The sequence below is a fragment of the Bombus vancouverensis genome, chromosome 5 (assembly GCF_051014615.1).
Source record: "Bombus vancouverensis nearcticus chromosome 5, iyBomVanc1_principal, whole genome shotgun sequence".
In the NCBI taxonomy this organism is placed as follows: domain Eukaryota; kingdom Metazoa; phylum Arthropoda; class Insecta; order Hymenoptera; family Apidae; genus Bombus; species Bombus vancouverensis.
Genome location: NC_134915.1, coordinates 14,616,228 through 14,640,033, shown reverse-complemented (window position 1 = coordinate 14,640,033; position 23,806 = coordinate 14,616,228). Strand labels below are relative to the sequence as shown.

Below are 23,806 nucleotides of genomic sequence, written 5' to 3'. Positions count from 1 at the left end.
GGGAACACATTCATTTCATGGAAAATTCGTACATATTCATTTTCTTCAGTAAATCTATATTATTCAAATTCTTAAGTCTTTAAGATTCAATTACATAAGAAGTATTCATGCATCTATTCAAATATCTATCTTTTCAAACAAAAGTAGAATTTCATTTGCATATAGTATCTTCGAGTATCTTTAGTAATTTTCTAAGTTGGTAATATATACATATATTTAATTAAATTCAAAAGATATATTATAATTCAAGTATTATTCTCAAACAATTAAGTATTTTTTATTCTTTAATTATAATTTCCTTTTGCTTGAAAAATTCAAGTGAAAATAAACCAAAGTGATTTTTAGAATTGTTCTTTACTCTTAAGCTGCTGTGCTATTGGTTCTTGCATGGTATTGGTTGCGCATGGTATAATTCTGCTCAGTAGAAATGAGGAGTGGGAGACTGGCAGCCCCGAGCTAAGAATGTTAGTCAGTCGACTCGTTCGTCATTCGTCGCGTTAGCGTCGCATAGGATTGGTCATTTTCTGTTATAACATTCTGGTAAAATATTAAATAATATTATAGCAACTTAATTTTCTCTTTCAATAATGTTTATTATACGTTTTAATATATATATATTACTTTCTTATTACATTGCTTACTATATTACTTTTAATATATATTAAATTTATTAGTAAAAAAGTATGTATTTTTTAGATGAAATTGAAATAATCATGCTTTTGTTTCAGGAAATCTATCTATTATAATACATTACGACTAAATGGAAGAACAGTATTGCACATTACAGAGGTAATTATATTTATTTATTATTGCTTAGTCCGTGCCTTTCGGCTTTGGACAAGCTTTTGGTTTTACATCCCTTTTACCTATTTTGCTTCTTATATATCTACCTCCCCTCTTATCCACTCTATTATATTGCACTCCCTTAATTATTCTATCTCTAAAAACTAAAAACTAATAACTAAAAACTATTGCAACATCTTGTATTGCCCTTCTCTTCTCTATTATTGCTTTTAGTTCTGTTAGTCCTTCTCCAGTCTCATTTAGTGTTTTCTTGTATGTCCTTTTGTCCTTCCGTTATTTCGCATTCTTCTATTACATGTCTCAGGTCTTCTTCTTTTCTTTTACATAGTCTGCATCTATTTTGTTAAAGGTTGGCTTATTCCTTCTTCTTCTTGCTGTTCCCTGGAAAGGACAAGGTAGCTGTATTTCAAAAGTCAAGAATGTAAGTAATTTTGTATTTTGTACTTCATTTAATTTTATTACTTGTATTTTACATTAATTATCATTAATTAAAAAATAGAATTTTGTGAAAATTTAACAAATTAAAACATTTTATTTTTCTGAATTGAATATCGCTAAAATTTTATTTGATACAGATAAAATTTGCATCATTTCACATTTCCCAAATAATTAATACTGTCTTTAGGAATAAATTACGTATAATATTGTACGCTTTCTTATAGGAGAATCTTCCAGCCTTCACCTCTTCTGTGGAACTCGACGATTCCTATTTGATGGCGGTTTTACGATGACTTGTCTTGGACTCCAGCAGTGTTAGTGACAACGTTCGTCACATCTAATCGTAAGTCGTATGCATTTTTGTTCCTTTGGTCATTCAATCGCGTCGTAGGATGGAAGGTTCAAATCTGCACGGAATTTACTGGTTGTATTATATTGAACTTTTGACGAGCATAATGAATAGAGAATTATATATTTTACTCGCGAGTAGCACCACCGAATTAACCCCTTGCCGTGCTATTTAGCTAGACGAAATGCAGGCCCAACCTGTACAGGGTGTAGATCGTTAAATCAGCCACCGTGATGCGCGAGAAGGTCTCACATGCTTCCTTCTTGAGAATATCACGTTGCTATCAGTAGAATCTTCATTATTGTTTCCATATAAATTATTTATACTCTTCGTAGTTTTCCTTCTTCTTAGCATTACGTAAGGGTTTCAATTAAATTTTACTTCAAAAACCAAAGGGAGTACAATTTAGTTATTGACAATTGAAAATCGTCCAAAATATCCTTGCACTGAAGCAAATTTTACATTACATTTGCTCGAGCACATTTTACAATTACTTACATATATCGATATATTACGTATAACGTACGTATTACGTACACGTACACAAATAAATAATGTTACTAAACAAATCTACGTAAATGAATTACGATTCAACGAAGCTAATAAAATTTCAAAATTCGCATAGACCCGAATACAATGAAATCTCCATATAATCATGTATTTCTTAGTCGATTCATAACACGACCGTTACATCGTAAATAAACGACTTCGACAGAACAGATGATCGCATCATCTCGTCCTCGAATAAATTTCTTCCGCGCGAGACTTGCCTTATACTCGTGTGATTACTCAGTCACGTACAACGTACGTAGGAACTTTTTGAATAGGGAGATTGCACTGTATTATTCAAACGCAAAGGATTCGATATGGACAAAGAAACTAAGAATTGTGAGAAGACCCAATGTCTAACGTTGCCGATGACTATAACCATACACTTTCAGAAGTAGCTACAGTTATTGACCAACGGTCCCTTACGTGGTTTAAATATAGTGGAAAATCAATAGTTTCTGTAATATTGACGCATTGAGGAGAAATGTTTGGACGTACGGTAAGGAGTTCTCCAGGGAGTGACTCCTCCGCGGGACTTCTTCGACGAAGAGCGTTTCCGTTTCTTTCCATTAAAGCGGTTAACGTGACGTGCTGGGTACCGATAAGTCGGATAAAAGCAATGAAAATTATCATCGTGTCACATCGAACGTCCACATCTATGTAGCTACATGTGAATAGGATAACAGAGAGACACGAAAAATGATGTTACAGGATATAGGTATATATATACATATATGTATTATATATGGTACGTTCGTGTGAATAGAGAAAATCTTTGGTGACAATCTGGAGTCGGTGATGGGATAAAAGGTGCTATTTCAGTACCCCATATAACTTTGTTTCATCTTGAAGCAACAGTGTGTGCAATGTGTATTGTTTGTATATGGCAAGTATTAATGTGATTGCTCGGTCAATGAGACCGAGGTTTATGGCAAAGTATCTTAGTGGTACTGTTAAAGTCGCCCTTGGTTTAGTAAGATTCTATTTTCTGTAAAACACGCCATGTCTTGGCGTTTTGATTTGAAAATTACAATTATGATAAAAATATCCCATTACGCTAATTTGTGCTTGTTTTGAAGATATCTCGTATTTTGCGTTACACTTATATAATATACTTATATACTTATATTCTTGTAATACTAATTTTATAGCATTTATTATTAGTAACGTCATTGCATCTTTCCCGTTTTTCATACATGAATTAGTATCAATTGCTAAGTAATTATATCTATAATAAAGCAGTGAAACCATTCTTACATTTTACATGAATAGTAAATAAAAGTAGTGTACTGCATCTTCTGGAGTATATATATACTCTATAACTCACTCTTATTCATACGTTACTTACGATACATTGTGTAAGGCATAATCTATATATCATATATATACATACATATATATATATATATATATATATATATATATATATATATATATATGTCGGAGATGAAAGGAAAGCCGAAGCCCTTCCTTGGAAATTTTGGGAACATCCTCTAGTACCTTAGCCTAGATTTTATTATAGTTGTAATTGTTTAAGATTTGTAATAAGCGAGATTGGGTTCGAGGTGACAATCGGTCGCTGAACGTAGCCACGGTCACGGGATGGATGTTTTATCTAACGGAGGTCTGGAGTGGTTGTATGTGTTTTCCGAGAAATGTGGTTGTGGCGGCATGCGGCCTCGAGAGCGGGCCGAGCCACGTGTGATGTTGCCTCGGAGGTGCCGATGCAATGGGACATACATTGTATTTAGTAATCAAAACTCCAGGCGGAAACTGCCTAGCAACGGCGTTTGGAACTTTCTCGATGCTTCCAACGAGTGTGCCTAGCAACGGCGTTTGGAACCTTCTCGATGCTTCCAAACGGGTATAGAAAACAAAATGCAATCGTACAGGGAGAAAAATCTCCACGAGGCTGGCATTCTTGCGATTGCCTTGGAGAGTGATACATCGAGCGTTTTCGAGGATCGCATTTGCGTCTAAGTTAGTTTCGCTTAGTAAGGAGTTATCCCGGTGACCGTGGATTCGTTTGAACTCAAACATTGCTAATAGTATTATTTAATTTAATTATTCGTAGATCGTATTATTCATTAGGCTTAGTGTTTGTTAGACTTATTATTAGTTGTACTTATTATTTGTTAAGCTTAGTGATAGACCTGTATATACGTGTAAATAAAATCTCGGCTTTGTGAAACGATGGCTAGTCCACATGAAGAGTCGTCGCGCGCCCAAAATTCGAATCCTGATCCGACATATATATATATATTATATATATATTTCAGTGTGCATGTATCGAATTGAATTCGCTGGTAGCGAAGTTACTATTGATATCTCACAGGGAGTGGTGTCGAGAAAGTAAGGCAGCTCGAGCAGCAGGAAGCAAATTATCTCTTACAAATTAAATAGATGAAGTAGACTAAAGTACAAGTCGTTCTCGATCGGTCCACCTGTTTCCATAATGAAGTTGTGTTGGTGCGCGGCCTCCATGTATGCTGCATTGCTTCTTTCCCATTTAATGAAGGTAAATTAAAAGCACCAATGATTGTATCACCTCTATATAATCTATTTACACGTGGGAGTATTATCCCGCGTTCACTAAATGACGCTTCATCCACGAATAATACTTCAGCGAATTAAATAATGATTATAGAAAATTATTATCACGGTGAGTTTTATGAGACATCAATCTGCAAAAATTTGCTCCTTGAAAGTCTTCTGCTCTCGATTCTTGTACCGTTTGGAAGCTATATGTGGTTGTACTTTTTTTCTCTTTAATATGGTCTATACGGTATTATTGCTGACATCCTCCTCCGCGGCAATAATCCGGGTGATTACGTGCAAACTTCTTCCTTAATGACGTTATGTTTGCCAAATTGAATGTGATGACAACGTCCTCTCGTCCAACTTTGCATAATTGTCTGTGTAAGTAATTATTTGATTTATTAGCTCGTCGCTAAAAAGTATCTTTAAAAAGGTCCAATGGTTGTTCAACGTTTGAGGGAGCCTGTGATCTTGTAGGTTCTTCGCCGGCTGTAGCTGCTTTGTCAATAGCACAAAGTATGTTTCGAATATTTTCCTTTTCTGCTGCTTAAAGTCTTCTTTCCTTTGTCACTTGGTTTCATCGTTGATATTCTCCCTCGTTAAAAAAAAATTTACTTCCACGGAAGATTGTATCAGTAAACTAAGTTACTCAGTAAAATTTTGCTCTAGTCAGTTAACTGATTTTCTCATTAACAATTGTCCTCAATTATGTTTATGTACAATTAAATAATACTCCAAGAATCATCTACACGGTATTGTTATTGTACAGAAATTTGCAATAAAATATAGCAATTATCATTATTATCGAGTCTACCGGTTAAGTCTTTCACTTTATTACCTGACTTCCTCATTGACTAAGATTTGGTTTAGAGTTGTCGATTATAATTCGTTTCAATAGAATAACATTGCACTTCCCTTGCGGCCACATTCGTCACCATGTTTTCTAAATTAATGATTCTATTCAAGTACTTATTTATACAAACATGCATTTAACAATGTTACATTCTTTTGCTTTGATGGAAATGTAGATTTTGTAGAATGTTGAAGAGCTTGTGAATTTCTTGTAAACATTGGGATAAACTGGTCGAAAAATTATCAGTTCAGGAGATGTTTTAAATAAATAACCGTACATTTTACGATACAGTCAACGATAAGCGATGCAGTATTTAAGTGTTTTTTACATTTTACAAACTCAATCAAATACATCAAATGAATCATTGAAAAAATCGTATTTGCTGCGTTCAAGTCAAGATTTTCAAAAATATAAATACATGTAACTCCTATGATACTTCTCTGTCTCATACAAGTTCTGCCTCCGGCTTGCAAGATGACCAAGATGAATCGCCTTTTAAGTAGTTCACCCGATTAAAATACAAAAATATTAATTACTTCGGACGCAAAGAATTTTGTTCTTGGATCTTTCCTATCGAGAGTCAAGGCTCAAGAATGAAGAGTCAAGGCTCAAGAATGAAGAGTCAAGGCTCAAGATTGAAGAGTCAAGACTCAAGGGTGAAGAGTCAAGGCTCAAGGATTAAGAGTCAAGGCTCAAGGATTAAGAGTCAAGCCTCAAGAATGAAGAGTCGAGGCTCAAGGATGAAGAGTCAAGCTTCAAGAATGAAGAGTCAAGCTTCAAGAATGAAGAGTCAAGCCTCAAGAATGAAGAGTCAAGGCTCAAGAATGAAGAGTCAAGGCTCAAGAATGAAGAGTCAAGGCTCAAGAATGAAGAGTCAAGGCTCAAGGATTAAGAGTCAAGCCTCAAGAATGAAGAGTCAAGGCTCAAGGATGAAGAGTCAGGATTCAACAATGAAGAGTCAAGCAGCAGTCGATTCAAGATGACTTCAATCTTTCGATTGAAGCCTCGAATCGGGATGATATTCCTGTTGGACATGGCTAACACCCTGATGCGTCGAGTAGTAATAACTATATGTATTATAGTTTCAAGTGAGTCTATCGTTCGCAAGAAAATTATCACTGAAATATTACTACTACGATGAAATCCTGTTTGTTTATGGGATACTTTTCGTAGCTCAATGTTTGCACTTATGAGATTTACTGTCACAGTTACTGATGATTATTAATCAGTAAGGAAATAACTTTCGGCAATTCCAAGATAGAATAATATAATACAACAACTTGGCATTGAAGCAATTCATTGGAGCTACGATTTAAGAATTCTTAGTTTTTTTATTCTGTATAAATGACTAACAAACACACAAATAACACAACGGATATGTTTCTTACAATCATATATAACAAATAACTTAAAATATCTTTGCCACAATCAACGTTATTAAACAATCTTAGGAGAGATCAAATGCAGAATTTTCCTGCATTAGACAGATCAAATAATTTTAACCAAACTATTGTGGCGTCATGGTTGATTAATTACAATCAATCGCGTGATAATGAAATTATCATATGTTGCGTAAGAATACTTGAAGCTTCTATCGATTGGAATGGCTGTTTAGTTTCCCAAAGGAGCAAGAGGAAGCAACTTGAAGATGCCACAAATTCGGCTTTTCTTTGAAGAGTCAAAGGAGAAGATCGAAGATGAGTATACAAGTAAAATTCTACTTCACAGAAAATTGTGATTATTAATTAGGAATATTGTCATCCACTACAACGAAGAAAAGAATGACGAGACAAATAATATTGTTATCGGCTGGAATACTTTTTTTTCGTTCTTCGAAACCATCATCGGATTCGAGACATGATATTGACTCTCAAAATAATACAATACTTACTACAATACCTGACACAGTTGATTGTCACCTCTGGTCACTCGACCTGTGATGATATACAATTTATTACATATACATGTACTATATGAATATTTGCAGAGAAAAGGATTAATAAATAAATTGATAAAAATCCTGCAGGGCACAGAGAAACACAATTTACTCTGAAAAATGCAAGAATAGTTGTGAGAGGGCCAAGATTAGAGATTTAAAAATCATAGCGGAGACATGCGTAAACAACAGCAAAGCTTCCAAATTTTTTCAAGTAGGAGCAGTACGTTCTATGATTCATTGGACACATTAAACACACCATAGGGAATTCTCATAACACATACACTCGAAATACAGTATTGTCAAAAATTTGGAATCATTGTGTATCCTACAGAAGTCATAGCAGTAAGAAAAGAAAAATTAAAAAGCTGTTTGATAAAAAATTTGATCGAAAATAAGGACACTGTTGATATTTATAATATTAATTTCGAAATAAGAATAAAATTAACAAAATATATTTATATATTATAAACATATAAATTAACAAATATATATTATATATGTCATTATATAAATACATATATATGTGGCCAAAGTTCAGGAAATCTGAGTCAAAAGAGACCGGAAAGCTGTGCGTAAATCAGACGACAGATTGCCATTTTCAAACGTAATTCGTGATTGATCACACTTTAATGAAATTGTTCCTAAAATCCAGTGTTATCAAGCTAAACAAATTTTATATCATAAGGCAGAATAGAATAAAAAATTTTGATCTGCCTTATTATAGAAGATTCATTTAATTTCTTTGTATATTTCACAATAACGTGATTCTTAGACACATACAGACATTACGTTGCACAGACATTAACCGTAGTGTAATTAACAAAGTAAAAAAAAAAAAAGGAATTAATCTGGCCGAAATTTCAGAAGATTGGTTATCAGCAAAAGAATGTGACGATCTCCAAATTTCGAAAATCGCCAATAAATTGCAAAATGATCAGGTTTAGAAAATATGGCGAATATTTATCATAAAATACAATGAAAAGGCAAAACCCTCTAACCCTCTACTTGCCCTATGACGGATCGGTACCAACAGGACGCCGACAGGTCGAGGCATCAACGCGGTCGTAACACCTGCCGGGCGATCCGCAGGTACCAACCGCCAACACCAGAGGGCTACTACGACGACGAGTCTGTCTATCTCGCTAGCGGTCGAATATACGGGCGCACGATACAAATACCGCACCTAGCGAGACTCCCTCTACGTCTAAGACAGGGACTACCGGGCATAGCCTTACTGACGAGTCCCAGGTACCGGTAGTCCCAGGACGAAACGCGAATTCCCTTTTCACCTGGCAGCAACTATAACACCTCCTACAAACATAACGGGCAAGTTAAGCGGCGAAAGCGATTTGAAAGAAGAATATGTTATTGTATTGCTTTTATTAAATTTGTATACTCATCATACTCCTAAAATAGATTCCCTTAGTACCGTTAAAGCATTTAAGTCTGTTATATTTCTGTTACGACCGTTCGCGGAGAGACGCGGTCGCGAGGAAAACGCGTCAGCGAGAGGCGTAAATTCTCGCTACGATTCGGTGAATCGACGCCGCGAAGTAGTCGTTCCCCTGTTTCGGTTAAGATAACAGAGGTGGTTAAATGAATATGACACAACAGAGTAAGTTATATTTCACCGTTTATTCCAACAACTTATAACGAAGACAGTTACGCTGGTGCGTATGTACGAGATGAGTGAGTGACTGATCTACGGATGTGTCTAGCGCACGGGACCATCGGATTTGTTGGTGCCGATGTTAGTTAAGAGAGTGAGGGAATAGGCTTCGTTGTTAATTGGTTAAACGAAGGGTCTTAACCGCCCTCGAGAGAAAGTGGTTAGTGGGAGGAAAGTTGCAGCGTACGTGAGAAAAACTAACTTTCCCTTTTCAAGCCGTGGTAGACAATAGTCTCTAGAAATTCCTCGGAAACAGATGTTTGTTTGGTTTGAAGGACCTTTTGCCTTTTGCCGCGGATATTGCCCGCGGTGTGTGGCCTGGGCTAGGTAGAGGGTTACGCGACGTAACAATTTCTATTCGGCAGTCCTCGCCGAGTAATAGCGGATCAAGAAAAATGTTTTACGGATAGAGATTTCTGTCAAGGTAAACACTAAACTCTACTTAATCTCAACCGATGCGAGTAGAGCCAACGGACATTTGAGAAAAATGCCAGATAGTTGTATTCCTGCTGAATTGGATGTCTGTAGTGATGACAAGAACAGTGACAATGATGATATGAGTACCCCAATCTCGGAAGATCATTAGCACTATGATCATAACATTTGGCGGAGTAAGTTCACACGCGCCAGGGGCGACAATGTTACGAAGCTCAGTGAGATCGTGGGATCTAGAAAAACGAGATTCATTTGGCTACGAAATTGAGAATGGTCATGGAATCATGTCATTACTACCAGACTGATAATCCACAGGATGCAACTAGCGCTTTAAATACTAATCATAATACTACTGACTTTTGCTTTCTTTTATTTTTGTTATCAATCCGATCAAAATTTTTGTTGTCGAATTGGACCCTTGGCTTATTTGGACATTTAGTTAAATTTATAAAAAACATCAGTTGTATCGAGTCTAATGTTGAGAAAACTCGATATCGATGTTTGCGATAGCGCAAATCAATTTATTTAAAATATCTCCTGATATTCTGTTTCTTTCTTAGCTACATATTTATCTCAATATTTTTTTGTACAAAAATCGATTCAATTTATGTAAACAGAAAGAATGAAAAAATAATAGTTATGAATCTCCATTGAAAAAATAATGTAAATGTTAAATGTATTAAATGTTTCCGCGGTGAATGCCATGCTTTGTAGTCTGCTGCTTCTTGCAAGTGAACCATCTTACACTGACATGTCTTACGATGACATGTCTTGGACTCCAGCAGTGTTAGTGACAACGTTCGTCACATCTAATCGTAAGTCGTATGCATTTTTGTTCCTTTGGTCATTCAATCGTGTCGTAGGATGGAAGGTCCAAATCTACACGGAATTTACTGGTTGTATTATATTGAACTTTTGACGAGCATAATGAATAGAGAATATATATTTTACTCGTGAGTAGCAGCACCGAATTAAAGCAAAGCCTTTATAATTAAGGATGCAGCAGTTGGTTTTTTGATTTCTGATGATCCAGCACCACGTACTGAGGGGCACCGCAATTATACTTTTTTTTTCCGAGACACGTCCGAATAATTGCTGCCATTGCCGTATTTTGTAATATTTCTCCGTGAAAATTTTATACAATATTCTTCGAATGTCATACTTTAATGTACTATTGGTTTTAAAAAAGAAATTTTAACTGTATCGTCAGAAAAAATTCACAAAAACATGCCTTTTTTTGTACGAATTAACCTTACCCCCCCCCCCCCCCCCCCCCTCCTTAAAACACGTGTTTCATCCTTTCCTAAATAAGGAAACCCGTTTAAAATGTACTTAGTTTGCATATCAAATGCCAGCAAAAATTTAATACCAAATTTGTCGGTTTTATTCGGCAAATATCGAGTAAATTTGCATCATCTGCAGAAACTGTGCATGTACATATGTGTAGAATTTAACAAGAGTTGTTCGTCAATTGTAATATTTGCTTCTGGTTTGTAGCAGTTCTGACTATTTTGAATAAACCTATCGTATAAATTTTTTTCATTATTTTCAGCTGAGTTTATTTAACAGGTTTCATTAAAAATTGTGTTTTATAAAAGCAGAAAAAGCATCGCACGAATTGCAAACAATTGCAGTTCAAAATTGATTAATAACAAAAGAAAAAGTAAACAAGACAAAACAGCGCTGCAGAAGCGAGCCGATTCTTGGTAATCTCGGAACAACAGGTAAATATCTAGGACGACTTAAATGAGATGAACGAGATGAATTCAAAATCTGACTCACCCATCTATAGCGCGCCGTGATCTTAAATACCATAGTCGGTCGTGTTTTTGTTATAATATATATCGTTAGAATGTACGGATGAGTAGTGCCGACTAGCTTGATAATGCTACTGGCAGATATTCGCATTTTCGGCTTACTTAAAAGTTTTCTTAAAAGGGATAAACGATTCTGATATTTCACTAGCTTATTGTATTTATTCTTCAGTTTTATTTAATCCAACAAATTTATTCTATTTGTTTAATCCTAATAAAAATGTATTATACATATTACTTAGTTTGATTTAATTCAAATTCCTCCACAACCAACTCTGAAATGTAATTGTCATAATTTAAAGAGGAAGCTGCTCTTGACGACAGCGGATGGAGTTCCTCGGGACGAGGAGAACCCACGCGTTCGCGAATAGGTGAGTTGGAAGGTGAGAAATTTATTTCTGTTATATTCTTTTTGTCTTGTATCGTCTCTCGTTCCTTTCGGACCCGCTCGCCCCCTTTCTTTATTTCGGCTAAGAAGAGTTTTCTGAACCAACGTACCGACAGCTTTCTATTGTTGTGACTCCACATGCACATGTTCCATGTACTTGGTATCCGTGTATAACTATGTCTACCGCCGTTTTGATTAATTTCAATGTAAATAGAATGTCAATTATGGTTGCAGTAACCGTTCCAAAATTCCATAAATTCATTCCAAAATTTTGTCGCTCCTCGCGCTATAGTCCATTAAAAGAATATGACGGTCGAAATGGCCTAACGCAGAAGTAGCTTAGAAGCTCTGTACGACTCTGAGTGGTAGGATGGAAGCACTCCGTCCAATGGGCCATAAAATTGCTTTTCCTCTGCTTGTTTACGATAAGTAACTCACATGCAATACGTATAAAAGATTTAGATCGTTCGCGTGTTTCTATAGCCGATGACCTTAATTCGTATGTTCCTCGGTTGGTCGTTGCGAACATGAACTAGTTTGTTTGTTTATGTGTATTTTATAATTTGGTTCCCTTTACATTAATTTTAACATTGTTATTTCTCAAGATATCTAGTACCTTATGGGGACCTGTGCACTAGTCTGAAAATTTACCTTCACTGGATCAAGGTGTAGATCAATCAGAATCAAGAGCGTGTACATGTGTTTCCATATCTTTCTTGCGAATACGTGATCATCAATGCTCTAGCATTGTCCAGGGGGAATTCCGTATAGTAGAATCACGAATACCTTGTATCTAAGAACTTTATGGAATCTTGTCAAGTCTTTTGTATCCCTATTGCTTTCTTCTAAAAGCGGAATTTCCTTCGGACAAATCACGTAACACATATATACATACACATATATACAAGCTCAGATAAGAAACTTAAAAAGTGACCTTTATCTTTTTTAATCGCATTATTTTTTCCAAAAATTTTTGTACGCTTCATTTAGTAGACTGATCCTTTTTAAAAAAAAAAAAAGAAAAGAAAAAATTACAATTTGATCCTATTGTTAAAAAGTTATTCTATTTTAAAGGATGTAAAAAGAATTTAAAGATAATAAATAAAACCGCAAATCTTTATTAAACTGTTTACAGTTAATAAATAAGTTTTATTTATTTTTTACATGCCCAGTTTCATGAATTGCATAAAAAGTTTTAGCAGATTCGAACAACATGCTTTCAAGGAACGCCACTGGAAGGCATTCTTAGAAAAAGTTTTCTAAAATGTGTCTTCAATTAGTCTTGAGCATGCTTTGAGCTTTCTTTTATCTTTCTGCAATTATTGGATAGATAAGCCTGTTTGAAGAATCTGCTAAAGAGAACGAAATAGCTGAAGTATAACAGCAGACAAATATTGGCGTTGTGGGATTTAACACGACAGTCAATTTGATCGTTTGTTATATAGTTGTAAGCCATAATAGCTGTAAAACAACCCCACACCATCTGTAGTGTCTGTAGCACAGTGATGGACATGGCAAACCATTTTGGTAGACTGAATCGCATTGCTTTCAGAGCATAATAGGAATACATCCAGGAATGAACAAAGTAATTTATTACGCAATGCCATCTGGAGTGTGGTGCATCCTCTATAAAACACAACCACGAATAAAGAAGAACTGTTATATGATGGTACCAATGTAAAAATTGCAATGGCTGCTTCCGTAGCACAATGAAGGCTGTGTCACCAAACTCTACGATCTTTGATAGAATGAACACTAAGGACCAAAAAGCCATCACGGGATCATATGTCATATAACTGAAAAGAACATAATTACGTTCTTATTACGAATTAATATTTTGGAAATATCGCAATATTGTTTTAATTAATATCAATATTTCATTAAAATTCTAGCATTAAAATATAAATTAGCTAAATAGGATCAAATTCCAAGCTATTCTCCCAAATCTCTACTTTATCCGTTTTAAACGAAACGTGTAATGATAGAAAGAATTTGTAAGATCAGCTGTCCCCTGGGAGAACATTTCCAGGGGAGGCAGCAAAATTTTTTTAATAAAATATTAATTTTCATACCATATAAATAAATAAATACAGAAATAAATAAAACTTCATATCGTAACGCACGTATATGTTACAACAAAACCTTGTTATTATTCTGTTAATTGTAGCCTTCTATTGTAATAAAGTTTTTATTATTTAAAACATATCTATATCATTATATTTATTAAAAAAATTAAAGGCAGAGGGGAGCGGAAAAATTTTTTTTCGGGCAGATGTAGTAGTATAAAGGTTGAAAATCGCTGTGTAAGGTCATTTCAAGGTGAATGGCACTTTTTAACGAAGCTAAGCTTTTTTGTACAATAGACCAATGTTTTGTTTACTCGTATTCTGCATAAAGATATTAAAATACTTATATCTGTTTTAATATCTTGTAAATTTTAACATAAAAACTATTTTATAGACGATGTTTAAGTAGCAATTAGTTCTGAACTTACTATTCTATTGAAACTATTTTAACAGCTAAAATAGAATATAAATGTGCAATTTCCTACCTGATACAGATACTATGTTGAAATCCATAATGACTTAATACGTGATATAATTCTGATCCCATCCGGAGGAATCCAAAAATGGAAAATATTGCGAGCGAGGCATTCCACAAAACGAGCATTCCTCTCAGCTCGAACTTTGGTCTACTGGACATGAAATATCTCCCGGCAAAAGTTAGGACAACGTAAAAGAAACAGTAGCAGAAACAATACGGATAGTGGTTCGAAATCCGTATAACAGTATCCGAATAAGGAAGGCTTTTTTCGAAGTTAAAGGTGTATGAATAATTAGGTATGGTGATCGACATATAATCCAATTTGTCCATCTTTTTTCCGCTGGTCATCAAAAATTTTTAAAAAGTCACAGCCTTTGCCTATGTCACCAATCTGCTGAAAGGAGAGGAAAGGCAATTATTGAAATACTTTCCCATGTTTGATTTCGTTAATGGTTTCCATCAAATCGAAGCAGATGCAAAAGAAAAATCCAATACAGCTTTTACCACTCCGCGTGCGCGCTACGAATTTTTTCGAATACCCTTTGGTTCAACAAAATTTAACCATCCACCTTCCAACAACTCGCAGACCAGGTACCAACCGATGTAACAGTTTTATAACGAACGGAGAACTGATTGTGTAAATTCATGGCTTCAAGCACTAGGTAGCTGTGAGTAAATTGTTGGTGATTGAGAATCAATTCAGGTAAAAAGTTATTAGAGACGTAACACAAGCGGATTTACGGGGATTCTCGCAAAGGGGGATTCATTACTCGTTGATTCTCGCACGCTCGATCTTCGAACGATTTTTACGCGTTATATCGGTGTGATACGCAAAGACACTGCCGGCTTTTGCCGGAAATTGCGGCACCTAAACTCACAGATGAGGACAATGTAACTTGACGTAGCAACACTCGAATACTCGAAAAGTAACCCTGCGTCGACACATACTAACTCTTGGTCGCCTGCAACACCTAAGAAGTCAGATAGATGTAGAATTGTAGCTTCTAACAATATCTCCGGTGCCGGTAGTTGACTTTCATTGTGCTATCTCCTTTTTAAATCTTATCACGTGCCTAACGATCGAGTGGTGCCAAAACGGTGCTGCGAATTTAAGGGTCGTCCAGAAAGTAATACCCGTTTTGAGATAACAATAGTAAAAATACTTTTTAAAAAGATTTATTGATTTATAACTTCGATACAGATGCTAAGTCATTTTAGTTAAGCGCTTATTGCAACAATGTATGAGTTTTTTAATATCCACGTCATACACTTGCGCAAATGGTTTATATAACCGTTTTATGCAGTGTTTTAAATCATTGTTTTTTCCGAAGCATCATCAATAGAACAGATTTTTCAGTTTCGAAAAAGAAGTGCTATGAATATCATTTGCATCAAAATCACGAACTTGTTTTTTAGCTCTTCTGTAATGCACTTCTTCTGTAATGCAATTTAGCACTGTTCCATTATTGAGTTAGTACTTTAAGGGGGTATTCTGGTCTAGAGGCACGAGTTTCGGGCGATTTTTGAAGCTCTGTACAAGCGAAACAAAAAATATTTTTGCTATCCTTCTTTTTAGCATTTGTTTATTGATATTTCGAGATTGCGTAAAAAATTCACTGAAAAAAAGAACTCGATATTTAAAAAATTATGAGCTGGCAAAGCGGGTGCTGCCAAAAAAATGGGCTGTCGTGGCGTGCATGATATCAACCCTTCTGGTCATCTGAGACAAAAAATGCGAACGGATTCTTAATTAGTATGGATGCCGCTATCGTCTGAACCTTGGAAAAGTCAATACAACATTTTTTCACAAAATGACGGCCGTTTGAAAAAAAATTTCTTATTTCGCACGTTTTTTTTTTTTTTGACAATTCCGAACGTTTAAAAAATAGTAATATTAAAGATTTTGAGCTGAGCGTGATCCGGACGATAGAGGAGTATATAAGGACTATTCAGACCAAATTTAAAAGAAATCGGTTCGTTAGAACTTGAGATATCGTGCACGCCAACTCGAGAAAAGTAGTTTCGAGAAAAACGCGTTTAAAGTTTTGAGACAAGTTTACCGTCTACTATTCATTTGTTCCGGTCAGACCGGAGCAGATACCGCGTCACAAAAATGGCTGTAACACATAAAATAATTGAAATTTTGAAAAATCCTTTTAAGGGCATATTCTTGAATGTTTTCAAATTTCTAGACCAGAATACCCCCTTAACAGCATTACCGATATTAACAAATTAAAACACCAGTTTCATTGGAAATCTAACGACAGATTAAGCGGAAACCGAGACTATTCAACTGTACTGTTCATTCCTGTAAAAATGACTAACGTATAATACGCAAATCTGATTAGCTGTTTCGTGTGGACATAACGCAATCATAAAGATAAGCGTGTGTATTTTCCAAAAGTGTTACATCTTTTATCCCTGACCTCTTATCCGGTTAATAATTTTTTCCAGCAGTGCACAGCACAGGTTTACGATAGCATCAGTAAATTGAATTCACATTATACCGGATCATACAGAATGTTGAAGTAATTACTTCAAGAAGATTCCACACCTTTTCTTTTGTATATCCGTGACCTGGAAACCGCCGTTACGAAGAGAATAGAATTTAGTGGAAAAAAAAGTTCAAAATAATAACAAGTCCGTATTATTGTGCCCTTGAACGCGAATTTTGTTTTGGATTACAAGGTCTAGAAACAAAAGAGCTATAAATAGATTTCTATTGCTGTTTCTTGTAGCTTTCAGTTAGAGCTACACACCGAGGTTACTTTTTTGTAATGTCCTTTGCTATAAATAACACTGTAACATGAGGATCTGAATCTGTATCTGTACTTATACTGTTTCGACCGTTCGCAGGAAGACGCGATTTCGAAGAAGCGCGCCAACGGGAGTCGTAAATTCCCGTTACGATTTGAATAATCGACCCCTTATTTTCTTTTTTTTTTTGGAATAATAAGGGTGGTCGAGTGAATATAACGCTGATATTAACAGGTTAATATATACTCCCAAAGATCCAACAACTTCAATGTGATACAAGGTTACGTATATGGAATGACAAACTACGAATGAGTACGACCTGAGACTCGCTTCGTTTTGGCGATTGTGATGATGTATCTTCTGTCGATTGACTGTCTTCGACTTGGAGATTCTGATGACTTGACTTCTGGCTCCTGCTGTTCCTCGAACTATGTTTTAACTCCAGTTGATGTTAACTTACTGTTCGCTCTTATGTTATTACGGAGAAAAGCTCGGTACGAGTGTACCCTTTGAACGAAGAACGCGGATTCGTTGTTTAACATTTTCTGTCATGAAAGTGAGGGTAACGATCGCGATGCCAATTGGTTATGACCCACGTTAATGAATGAAGAGATGAGGAGGAAGCCTCCTACCAACGTAGCTCGTGGCTGACCTTATTCATGCGAAAATGTGTTTAGTACCTTGAGTCCATGACAAAACGATAGCAAAGTATCAGGATAAATTGAAAGCTGTTTACTTCTGGGAGAATAATCATGACTCTCGTATCATTACCCCTATCGAATGCGGCAATTAATCGACGTAGAAGCAGCCCGGAAAGCTGCCAGGAGAACTTCTAAAAATTTGAAGATAAATCACCGAAGAAAGTGGTTGCTTACTGTTATAATCCGAATTATTTTGAAATGAAATGTCAACACGCGCCTACATTTCGAAAATGAAAGATCAACTTCAGGATTTGAAGTTTTCAAAAATAGGATTGCTCTACCGTCTTGTAGCAATGTATCAACGATTCTCGTGCTATGAAATGCCAATAAACAGGCGATGGGTCAGAACACGCGTTTGAAAATTGATTTCTCGAGTGTTTTGTATCCGATATAGAAAGTTACAAGAAAAAAATATACACAATCGAACATAGATATCTTCCTTCCTTTCGGAAATCGATATAACAAATAATATCGAGTTTAAAATTCTACCAATTTTATATAACGCATCAAGCCAATCGACGAATTTAAGTCGTCCGCTTTTAAATTATTAAAGTAATCTTTGCGCCGCCTAATATTACTTCATTTATTCACTACTCGACGCCAGTTAATCGACGTATAATATACTTGTAAATTTCTAAAATTTTGTAAAATATTAAAACTTATAAAATATAGAAACGTCTAAAATTTCAGGACACAAGATTTCAATAAAGATAAAGTTTACGCACACCGTAACACTAGTTCAATTATAAATTTTTCTAGACACGAAAGGTTCACACCGAATAAATTTTTTTAATAAACCTATTAACGTTCCGAGAGAATGTTAGCGAAAATTGTTCGCCTCGTATTTACTTCGCTACACAGAAAATTCAGAATCTCAATGCCCGTGCTTATTACTCGTATATTTATATTATTATATTGCACTTCCGAAACACGATCGTTAATTTGCTTGTCGAAAAGTAGAGTAGATACTTGAATGTTGTTGCTTACAATTCAATATCCCTTCGATATAATAATCCACCTTGGTGTTCAGTTCCTACGCAAGCGTTTCCCGGATCCAAGTTTCACGGAGTTTTCTCTTCGCGAACGTTTCACTCCACAGTGACAAGTGGTAGGTGACAATAAACAATTCAAGATCTACCTATCTATTTCTGTGATTATCCCACTCTTGATAATATATGAATATGTATAACGCGGGTAGATAAACACGAGAAAAGTATATTTTTTTATCATAGCATATATTTATGCAAACATGATATTCAAATATGATTACATATCCCCGTTACACTCATAGTATATGATGTATATATGATACGATACGAGAAGAAGAAATATGTCCTTTGTCTATAAACAAAAAAGAAGAAACAAAGGAATAGACAAAACATGACATTGGGTATTTGGCTTTTCTACGCAATTTCGTCCTCATACATTCAACACATTCATACAACTACATTCGGCGATAAAATTATTAACGTAACTTAAAATTAAAACGCAAATGCGTAACAGATATTTAAAACATAAATCTCTCGATCACACGGTCTAATAAGTTTGTTTACGATTTTCAATGGGATATGCAAATAGTTGTCATAGTGCCACACTTTCAGTGGTCAGTGGCCGATAATATTAATATAAACATGAATATTAATCCTAGATTAGAAATTCTAACGAAAGCGAAATCGATCTTGACGTCATTGGGTCTATGTGATGATAAAAAATAATTTAACGAGAAGCTGAGTAATATTACTATAATCAGTAAAGTATAAGTGTTTTATAGTTTTGTTTTGTTCAGGTGCCTAATGTTTAATGTATTGCACAGATACTTTTTGGATTCAAATTCCACTGAGACCATGTCTCAAATAAAATTTATGCAAAATAGATGTTGATCGTGATCTTTAAACATCTTTAAAGATCTTTAAATCCTTTAGATCCTTTTGAACGCATTTTTTTTCAGAAGGTCTCGAAGGAGTCATGGGTCGTAACCCAACTGTCACTTCTATTTTTTTTTTTTTTTTTTAAATGATGTTAAAATTCTAATTACTCTTAAATTGTATTTACTTGCCATGTGTTTACATCTATACTTATATTTAATGAGAAAGTAGCGTGATATTTATAAAACAGCAGGAAATTGACTCGTGAAATGTATCGAAATACAGGACTAATAGGAGACCCTACGTTCAGAAAGCATTCCGTAACAAATTCGCCACGTTCGAGCATTTCAAATGACTTCTTCATTCCTTTTCGACGAGGATTTTTACCGTTGGATGCTACATAATCAACGAAAGATTACTAATGTTGACGGTCGATGACCAAGAGAAGCTAATGTTTCTCAGAAACGTGCTGCGGAAATTTACTGTCCCTTTCATTCCCCCGTAGACGTTTGAAATTGAAATTTTTATATCTTGCTGCTGGTGTTGATACTCCAGATTACTTCCTTTGCTCGTACGTCTCCTCTTTCGTTCCCCGCTATATCTTTGTTTACGGACGCTCACGTCAAACTGATGTCTCTCTTCTGTAATTTCCCAGCAACAATCGCCCTGCAATTTTTCTAATCTATGGGCTGTTTCTTACTTTGTTGCCTGAGAGTTTTAGGCTTCTGTCGCTCCTGTCGGTGACAGGACGCTTGCTGAGTTATTATGTTATTGCTCTGTTAGTATTATGACTCGGGGAACTCTTTTTCCGAATATTCAATTGCTTTGCTTATCGCTAACGCCTCCACGGTGACGATTGATGCTTTATTTCAAAACTTATGATATTATCTTCTCTCCGTTCATCTTCTTGCTTTATGCTAAAGTTAGCTCCATTCGCAATTCCTTAATCCACCCTAGATCTGTCCGTGTAAATTTCTCTGCGTAACTGTTATCTATTATGATTTTCTTTCTCAAATATCCCTCTTCCGTATTTATCAAAATTCTCCGATTTTTTCTGAGTTAATATATTATGTATATGAATTATCCAATAGATTTTCCTTATATATCATTTGTATCTATATTATTTTCTCGTGTCTCTCTATGTTTTTCTACGCTTGCGTCACTCTGATCTATGCTCTGTACTCTGATTTTTTATCAAAATCAATTGGTTAGCGAAGTTCTGGATCACGTCTCTTATCGTGCAACTCTTGTTCGATCGTAGTTTTAGAACATACTTTTGTGCTAGCATGTTTAGTCTATCCGACAAATTCTTCAGCTCTTCCTGACAAACTCTTCCTGAGATTCAGTATCTCCTCGCTATTCGTAGGTCTACTTTTTGGGGTATCTTCAATTTCTTTTAATTCTGTTGTTCCATGATACGTTGGAAGCGAATACTCTTTTGCTTGCCTAATAAGACATTTAATTCAGTTTAATCACAGTATCTGAAACAGCGCCCTTTAGAATTCCAACGATATACAAGCGGTAAACAATTAATTTCTCTTTCTTAGGCAACTTACAATTAATTTAATTAATGCACGATTTTGTTATTCTTATACTTATCTATCTCGGATAGAAAAGTAGATATGAACTTTTTCATAGAACCGTACAAGTAAATAAGCTCTTGTAGCGTGGAATTCGATAAGTTCTTGCCTATGCTAGTGTCCAATCAAACAAGATAGATCCCTAACTTTAAATTGAAATACGTAGGTTCTTGTATATGCTAGCATGCCACTGAACAGGGTAAATCCTTAATTTTATAGGTTCTTGTATATGCTAGTATGTGCCATCTTCAGTATTTGATCGCATGGTGCAGCACTATCCAGGGAAAAACAATATCACGAACGTGAGAACTTTCAACGCAATCGGCAGGTCAAAGTATCATTTTTGTAAAATTCGTTTAAAGTTTTATTCCTAAAATTATGTTACGTTCTCCAATAAGTCAAACCATACAGCAAGTTAATCGCAATTTTTCAAAAATAAAATGTAAACGACTAGAAGGGAAAGTAGCTATTGTTACAGCATCAACAGAAGGGTTTGATAAGATTTACTGTCATTTTGGAATCCCAATCTTTTTACATAAATTATATATTCTAATTTATAAAATATAATTTGTTGTAGTATTGGTTTTGCGATAGTAAAACGTTTAGCTGAAGAAGGTGCTAAAGTAATGATTAGCAGCCGCAAAGAATCAAATGTAAAAAAGGCTGTAGAACAACTTAAATCTGAAGGTTTAAATGTTTGTGGTACCGTATGTCATGTGGGAAAAAGTGAAGATAGAAAAAATCTTCTTAAGAACGTAAATTTGTTATTTAGTTTAGTTCGTAAATATGAAAATTTTTAAGTATACACAAAAGTACAATTTATTAATTATATTTTAGACTGAACAAGAATTTGGTGGCTTAGATATTCTTGTATCAAATGCTGCCACAAATCCAGCACAATCTACATTTTTTGAAACTTCAGAGGAAGTATGGGATAAAATTTTTGATACTAATGTTAAGAGTACATTTCTTTTATTACAAGAAGCCTTACCGCTTTTAAGAAAGAGTAAATCTGCATCGATAATTCTTATATCTTCAATAGCAGCATATACACCATTTACTGTAAGTATATTTAAAAGATCATGTATCTTATCTTATTTAATATATAGTGTTTATGTAATTCTTATATTAAAAAATAAAATTAATATTGCAGTTACTAGGTGCATATGGTGTTAGTAAAACTGCATTGTTAGGAATAAATCAAGTAGCTGCTGCTACTCTTGCACCTGAAGGAATTCGTGTCAATTGCATAGCACCTGGTATTATAAAGACTAAATTTTCACGAGTGGTATGAATTTTTATATTCTTTTGTTGCTATCTTACTATATCACTAATAATATGTGGTAATATTGTACAATAATATTACACAGCTTTATGAAGGTGAGGCAGGAGAAGCTGTATTATCAACAATACCAATGCAAAGATTTGGTGAACCAGATGATATAGCAAATGTTGCTGCATTTTTGGCAAGTGATGATGCTTCATACATTACTGGCGAAACTATTACTGCTGCTGGTGGGATGCGAAGTAGACTTTAAATATTGTTTATGAAATTATTACAAATTATTAAAATTGTAATCTATTTTATTAAATATTCCATATAGAGTTTTATAGTTTTGTACAAGATATATATTTGTATATATATAAGAAGATATTGTTATGATATGGTTTAACAATAGGTTACATTTACATATTACTAATGTGCAATGGAAAACATGATTTTATATTTTATAAGTATGCGATTTGCATTAATACATGCAACGTTTATACAATAAAAAGCAAAATTATTCATTCCCAATTACGATTTTGCTAATTTTAGCATTTATTAATTATTATACGTATTGACATATATCTATATAAATATTCATAATAGTAATGGTAGTGCTAAAATTGCATTAAAAATGCGTAGGAAAAAGATAGGAAAGTGAAAAAGATGAAGAAAGTTACAATGACGTTGGGAAATAATATTGAGAAATAAATATGATAAGAAAGTTTAGTTTATCAAGTATTTTATATACATAATTTCTTTTTACATATATTTTTATATATAAAATGCATAGCTTTATTAATTTAAACGTATGTTTTCTAATTTTCTAATCCAAAGCTATAAATGCTCAACTAGATCAACGTAATTCAATTTTGGATAATCTCGCACAAAAAATGATGTTATTCATGTAGAATTGATTCAGCCAGAGAGGAAATGAGAGTGTTTATGCTTATGGTTCTGGTTGTTTCTGGACTAGTGCTGCGCCATACAGGCAATACTGAAAGGTGATTCACGCTAGCATATACAAAACCCTACGTATTTAAGTTTAAAGGTGTTAAAGTTAAGGGTTTCATAAAATAAATTTCAAACCAGATTGCTTTGTTATCTACCAGAGTAAAGTGCTTTTGATACCTATTGCAAGATTCTTTCAAATAAGGTTGTCTTTTTGATCGCACCGTATTACGATGAAGTTACGATCTTCTACACATTTTCAATAATTAGAGAAATAATAGCGAGTATATAATATTCTTTCGTCGTTTTATAAGATTTTCAAAGAATCAATAAAGTTTGATTGATCATAAATCAACGACTTTGAT

General features: G+C 34.6%; 3 protein-coding genes across 5 annotated transcripts; 2 read left to right on the top strand and 1 right to left on the bottom strand.

The window, feature by feature from the left end:
• The first annotated feature begins 438 nt into the window (after positions 1–438).
• On the top strand, positions 439–10,800 carry LOC117159003 (uncharacterized). Its single transcript, XM_076618832.1, has 4 exons — positions 439–540; positions 729–789; positions 1,154–1,225; positions 1,467–10,800. The coding sequence occupies exon 4, from the start codon at positions 6,125–6,127 to the stop codon at positions 6,512–6,514; it is 390 nt and encodes a 129-aa protein (XP_076474947.1). The 5' UTR covers positions 439–540; positions 729–789; positions 1,154–1,225; positions 1,467–6,124; the 3' UTR covers positions 6,515–10,800.
• LOC117159000 (dehydrogenase/reductase SDR family member 4) lies at positions 10,226–23,024 on the top strand. Its single transcript, XM_033338460.2, has 6 exons — positions 10,226–10,389; positions 21,443–21,714; positions 21,801–21,978; positions 22,061–22,285; positions 22,377–22,511; positions 22,594–23,024. The coding sequence occupies exons 2-6, from the start codon at positions 21,602–21,604 to the stop codon at positions 22,759–22,761; spliced, it is 819 nt and encodes a 272-aa protein (XP_033194351.1). The 5' UTR covers positions 10,226–10,389; positions 21,443–21,601; the 3' UTR covers positions 22,762–23,024.
• On the bottom strand, positions 12,879–18,900 carry LOC117158999 (very long chain fatty acid elongase 6-like). 3 transcript variants are annotated; one of them, XM_033338456.2, is made up of 3 exons: positions 18,766–18,900; positions 14,328–14,714; positions 12,879–13,572 (listed from the first exon to the last, which is right to left on the bottom strand). In XM_033338456.2, exons 2-3 carry the CDS (start codon positions 14,666–14,668, stop codon positions 13,053–13,055), a joined length of 861 nt encoding a protein of 286 aa, XP_033194347.1. In that variant the 5' UTR covers positions 14,669–14,714; positions 18,766–18,900; the 3' UTR covers positions 12,879–13,052. The 3 variants fall into 3 exon arrangements, with proteins under 3 accessions (XP_033194347.1, XP_033194349.1, XP_076474945.1); XM_033338458.2 differs by having other exon boundaries at positions 14,328–14,711; XM_076618830.1 differs by lacking the exon at positions 18,766–18,900 and adding an exon at positions 17,397–18,039 and having other exon boundaries at positions 14,328–14,711.
• Positions 23,025–23,806: the final 782 nt, after the last annotated feature.